The 6,435-nt window shown below is 27.5% G+C and overlaps 1 protein-coding gene across 7 annotated transcripts in view; it reads right to left on the reverse strand.

Moving 5' to 3' along the window:
• LOC129959553 (roundabout homolog 1-like) overlaps positions 1–4,169 on the reverse strand; it is a 142,058-nt gene extending 137,889 nt beyond the window's left edge. For all 7 annotated transcript variants that reach the window (XM_056072480.1, XM_056072478.1, XM_056072477.1 and 4 more), the window contains exon 1: positions 3,841–4,169. In XM_056072480.1, coding sequence (XP_055928455.1) covers positions 3,841–3,901 — 61 coding nt within the window. In that variant the 5' untranslated portion in view covers positions 3,902–4,169. The remainder of the gene's footprint in view (positions 1–3,840) is intronic.
• Positions 4,170–6,435: the final 2,266 nt, after the last annotated feature.

Genomic DNA, 6,435 nt, shown 5'->3' on the forward strand with positions numbered 1-6,435 from the left:
AGTTATTGATACAATAAAAAATTAATTGGTATATAGCAATAAATCGTTTTATCAAATTTTCTAATTTTCCTTTTATTTTTATCGTTTTTTAAAATTATTTTTAAAAAATAACTATATTTGGTTAAAATACAATATAATAAATTAAAAATAAAATTTTACCAAGTGGTATGTTATGTAAAGAACATACGATAGGCAAAAATGTTACTTTGATCAAATTTTTTCCTTGCAAAAGACACTTAATTTCCTCTTTCAAGTTCCGAATACTGAAATTTTTTTTATCCAAATCAAGAATTTTACTTTAAAATGATTTCTGGTATATGTTACTAACAAAAATATCAAAATCGATCATTATTTTGACTTTTTTTATTTTGACTTTAAGAAAAATAAAATTCTAATAACACAAATCGGATGGGAAAATTTGTTTCGAGCAAAAGGATTAAATGTCTTTTAACAAGTTCAGTTAAATATCGCTTTCCGCTTTTGAGGTACAACCTTATAGAAAAAAGTAGATGAAAGATACTGGAAAAAGAATTTGAAGAGAATATGTCACGCTGTGTAATGTATGGACAACAAAACAGCGGGAAAAAAAACTGATAATATGTTATTTTTTCCACCTAGAAATACACACATTAAAGGGAAAAATAAGAAAACTGCAAGAATAAACACAGAAATTTAAAAAAAATGAAACAATGGAAAATAACAGAGAAACTGTGAAGGAGAAAAATTCTGAAATGGTAAATGATCCAGGGCATGCTTTTTTCACTTCAGAAGATATGTTCTGCAGTTTTAGCTCCTTTCGTGCATTTAATGATTTCCGACTCATTTCTGATGTCGTACATTGACTCCAGTTCTGCAGGATATAAGCTCAATTTCATCCCCCCCGCGCTGTGAAAAGCTAAAAAAGCGTCGATGAATAGACCAGTAATTACTACTTTAATGGCGTCACATTTTCTCGATATCGATACATAAAATTAGATGATTCATTATATGATCATAAATTAGATAAAGAAACCACTGTCTGGGAAATCTGACAGCAAAAAGTAAAAATCTCGAGTGAGAATATAAAGAGAACATGAGCAAAATAATAGCAAAAAGAAAATTTTAAAAAATCAGCAATTTCGTTTGCATATATTGATTCTTTTGTAAATTAATATAAATGATATCAATAATATCTACTATCAGTATTAATCGTTCAATAACATTAAGTTCAAGAAAATTGGATACATTTTTAATAATTATGATAAAGCAGAATGCTTTTCTGGTAGACTCTTTACGAAGCAGAGGTTAATAATTCCCAATAAACAGCTATTAAATGTTGAAAGCACGTTGAAATAGGTATATGCATTTTTATGCTCGAACTCTTCCGAAGATATCAATTGTGAAAGTAAATTAAAGATAAAATTCCCATTACTCAAAAATTTCGCTGCATTCTTTTGAATTATTATTATTATTATTCGTCATGAATAAATATTTGTGAAATTTGATATAATGTAAAGCAAGGAATAAAGGACGTTAATTATTCAAATTAAATAATCATGGAGTTTTACAATTTAGTTTAGATACAACTAAAGAACATTGTACAAATTTTTCGCAAATCCCAACCAAATCGTGCCAATAAGTGGAAAATGCTCTTACTATTAACAAAAGAATACGTTAGATTACTGCATTTAGTAATTTATTGCCTTTAAAAATTACCGTGTGGCGTATCCTATTATGGAACATAATAAAACAAAGAATTAATAAATTTATAACACAAACAACATACGACAACGGCATTTAAAGAGTGTAAAAATCAGTGCAACTTAAAACATGTTATAAAATACATTTTATAATTTCTCAAAGCAAATAATATACATTTAAGGAATAAGCCAACAACGGTATAATCATATCTCATACAACAAATGCATACGCAAAAATATTTTACTCGATTCTTATTCGTATCAACAAAATGTTAGAAATTCAAAACTTCTTCTGGAATGCGTGCCTGCATAATAAGCTAAAAGTGAAACATACCATTAAATTAGAAAATCGATCTCTGAACTTATAATTTAACATCCTGTTAAAATTCAAGGACAATGAAAACTTCTGATGGGCTTTGACTTGCAGTAACTGGAAACTTGCATAAGAACACACTGAAACACCAATCAATCATTGTAAGCAAGTTTGTTTTGTTATTTAATTTAATAAAAACAATTCCTTCGACATCGCATATAGTATAAAAAAATAATGAATCTGGCCAGAAATGAATATGGGTGTGGTTCTGATATTCTCCACTATCGGATGATGAATATTATCATTACAGCAATAAATTGCGTCCTAGGGAATTTTTTGTAGATAAGAATTTTGCGATGAATGGCAAGTGTATAAAAAGAAAAGAACTTGGAACGGCGTGGGAATGCATTGTTCTAAATTTAGAATTTTTTTAAAGAAAATGTTAAATATGAGGTATTGAATCATTTGGATGACAATTATTATCATTAAAATAAAGCAGTTTCGATAATTATTAAAGGAAGAATCTGAATCAAATAAAATCATCTACATAGAGTAGAAAGATATTTTGCAATCTTTTGTTGATATTATTATAAATTTTCTCCTTTAAATACTCTAAATACAATCATTAATGATTTTTTCAGTTTAATTTATCCGTAACTTTTAGAATTCTATGAATAAACACAAGCTTTACCACAACAACTCTCTTATTTTTCTGCTTTTGCCAAATCAGTTTTATAGGCTATGTTCAAAAATTTATGATCGGATTTTACTTTTTCGATATTCTGAATGTCTAAGGACATAAAAAAATAAATACACAAGTTGATATGGATATAATAAAAGTATTAGTAGCAATTGTTCATAAGAGAATGTATAAGATGTCTTATTTTATTATTTGCAGCATCAATTTCGACAAATAAATAGATAAACATCATATTCATTGATAATTTATATTATTTTACATTCTATGAGCTGACAAAATATAAATTCATGCAAACAGCATTAAGTATGATATATAATATATCTATGCCACTCTGACAAATAGAGTTTATTTAATAGTTTAAAAAATAAAATTTCATTGTTTGTAATTTAAAAATAAAAACACAAAAAGCTTTTTTTACAAAACGACACATTTACAAACGAGATCCAGTTTGACATCTTATTATTCAGATATATATGGAAGATATAAACAAAAATGTAGTACTTTATAAGCATGATTTAATATTTTAAATTTTTTTTCCTTGATTCTTTAAGCAAACGATAAAAAAATTAACAAATAAATTAATTTAAAATTCATCCTAGATTATTTTATCTCACATATAATAAAAAAATGAATTTTAAAACATAATATGAATGATATAACCTTAAAAAAATAGGAATAAAAATCTAGATTTAATATTTAACCATAAATAACCATTCTTTACATTTTGTATCATTCGAATTGGCAATTCAAAATATATATTCATCCAATCGTAAAAACAATTTTCTTAATCTTTATCGTTTAATTAACTATCTTTGTTGTACATACGTCTATTATTATTATTTTTTTAAAATCAGTTTACTCTTTAGCGATTGCATTATGAAAATCGGGAACGGGTACTACCGTAATTTTTCAAAACAACTAATACATAAACAAACTGTTTATATTTATAATGAGACTATTTGTTTTATATATCTTGAAAAATGCATAATCGCCCAATAATTTTCCCACTATTTCTAAATAAAAACAAGGGAGATAAAACAAGAATACACAGAAAAAGTAAAATAGAACATGAATAATTAAATAACCATTTAAAGATGACATCCTTTAATTCTTTCAATGAAAATGCACAACAACGAATTGGAACTTACCGCTAGCGATCAGGCACTTATGGAAAAATATTAGCCACAATAATCCAATCCACAAAACCATGCTTTTATTCCAAACAAACCAGCTGTCCACCTTCACAACAATTCTATTTCAGCCTGCAAGTCTCGAACATGGGTACAGTAACAAAAACACCAGCGTCCCCCGTTGCTATTTTTTTTTTTTCCTTCAATGGGAAAACACTCACAGCAGAATAGAAAATGAACAGATCCTAAGAACGCGGCGTCCGCACGCGCTTGGAATAACGCCGGGTTGAGAGACGCAGCAGCACTGTTTCTTCCCGATCGTTTGGCGTTCGGAAACTGGCGATGGCAGTTCGCTTACCTTGGTTCCTTTCCTTCGCGTAACCTGAAACGGAGTTTCCATGGCGACCGTTGCTTGGTCGGAACTCAACGCAATTTTCGGAAGGGGTGGATCGCAGAGTTTGGGATGAGCACTTTTTTTTTCAGAGCGTGCGAGATGATGAGAGTGTGTTTCGTAGTATTATTTCTTCGGCCCACAGATTTGCTCATTAATTCTGTGCGGTGTTCCTCTTTTCGTGTATCATTTGCCCCTCATTATAATATGGGTTTTGCTTTTTATTGTTTCTTAGGTTTTATTTTATTTTCTTGTAGTGTTTTTTTTAATCTTCACTTTCCTGCAAGTTTTTTGCTTGAGGAAAATTTAAATGAAAGTAGTAAAAACAATAATAAAATAAGTCGAAAATTTTAATGACAACTCAGAAGTATAGAATAATAAGAGACAGGGGGAGAAAGAAAATATTTTTTCTTTTTACTATTATATCAATCATATATATATTTCAATCACTTCAATATTCAAAATTGTTATTGTACTGCAGTGTGAATTTTCAACAAAAAGTTTTGCAAAAACTCATTGAAACAAACAAACAAAACAAAAAAAAACACGAAGAATAACAAATAAATAAACCATGAAAATTTGTATTTTTTCAACAAAGATTTATTAGATCAAAACTTCGAAAATTATCTCACAGTTGGATGGATTGCCAATTTTGTAATGTTTTTTTTTTCCTTTAATAATAAAGCCGAATTGATGTTTTAATATTGAAAAGAAAAGAAAAGACAACTCATCTCTTTATGAATTGTTTTTATTTATTACATTATTCCAGACATGGATATATTTGCTCCACCAAAAAGTTTTAACTGTTGAATAAAATCCAACAGTAGTTTTTCTTGCACAATCTCATGCTCTACTTTTTACTATGCAATGCTATTATGTAAAATAATAATGATAGTAATAAATTTCCAATGTTACGATCTATGAAAATAAAACTTTTAGAATTAGTCTCTTAATATAAATCGTTTCCATATAATTTTTAATTTTAAGATATAAGCTTTTTAAATCCAGTGATAAATTTATGGACATCCTTACCTTAAATTTGTCAATTATATTATTTTCGATATGCGATTAATAATTCCTTCCAATATAGGAGTAAAGAGCTATATTTTTTAATCATTTCCATTTTATAAACTACTCTCTAAAATAAAGTAAAACATGTTTTATGTTTTTATAATATAACATTCGTTCAATACAATTCCCATATTTAAAAAAAAAAAAAAAAAAAAAAAAAAAAAAAAAACTTTTTTTTCTTTTTTGCAGATTTTTAATTTCAAACTGAATTTATAATGAAAAAAAATCTAAATGTTTTTCCATTTTCTAATAATTTTCTTTCAGTGTGAATGAAGTATTTACGTTTATATAAAGTAAATAAAAGTCTCCGCGACAGCAATGATTCTAAAAAAATGCCTACAATAAAATTTTGATTTTATTAAGATCCCCCTTTTCCCTCGTCAGTCATATGTTAGAGTGGCTTGAAAAGTTTCAAAATCATTATGCCATATTCATTCTTTTCATGGGACAAATACATATTTGTGTCAAAATATGCATTTAAAAAAAAAAAGGAAATTAATAGCGCAAAATCATCCGAATTTTATTCAAAAATGTGTCAAGTTATTCCCAGTTATTGCGGATAATGTTTATAATGATGCAAGCACCTCCAAAACGCCCTTATTGTCTACACGACCAAATGCTAATTACAATGATTGATTGCCAATTATCATTAGCTAATTACAGCGCTGCAAGTGAAACTATGCCAAGATGAGCTATACCAAGAGGTTTAAAAAAAAAAATATCGCACGTTTAATTAATCCAAATAAGAAGTCATTGCAGGTCCTGATTTTAGAAATTAGATAAAAATTAGTTTCATAAAAACGATGTACTACAAAAAAAAAAATCATATAATAAAATAAACAATATTTTGATGTAAATATATTTAATGGTAGCGCCACCTAGGGCAAGGAAATTTTTAACATGTCAGAAATCAACCCCCATAAAATGGATGGCAATAGACTAGCTTAAGATTTCTTATTTTAAAATTGCTTATTACTGAGCAATAAACTAATAAGTCGAAAAAAAAATACAAGTTTTGAAGTGATGTGAGATTTTGAACAATTTGACTTTGCTGCAATATGTTATATAATAACCATTGTCTACCACGTACTAAAATATAGTAAAAAAGAAAATTTTATTTATTGTTCTCATCAATTTATTATTTTTCGTAT

This window comes from Argiope bruennichi, chromosome 2, assembly GCF_947563725.1.
Source record: "Argiope bruennichi chromosome 2, qqArgBrue1.1, whole genome shotgun sequence".
Taxonomy (NCBI): domain Eukaryota; kingdom Metazoa; phylum Arthropoda; class Arachnida; order Araneae; family Araneidae; genus Argiope; species Argiope bruennichi.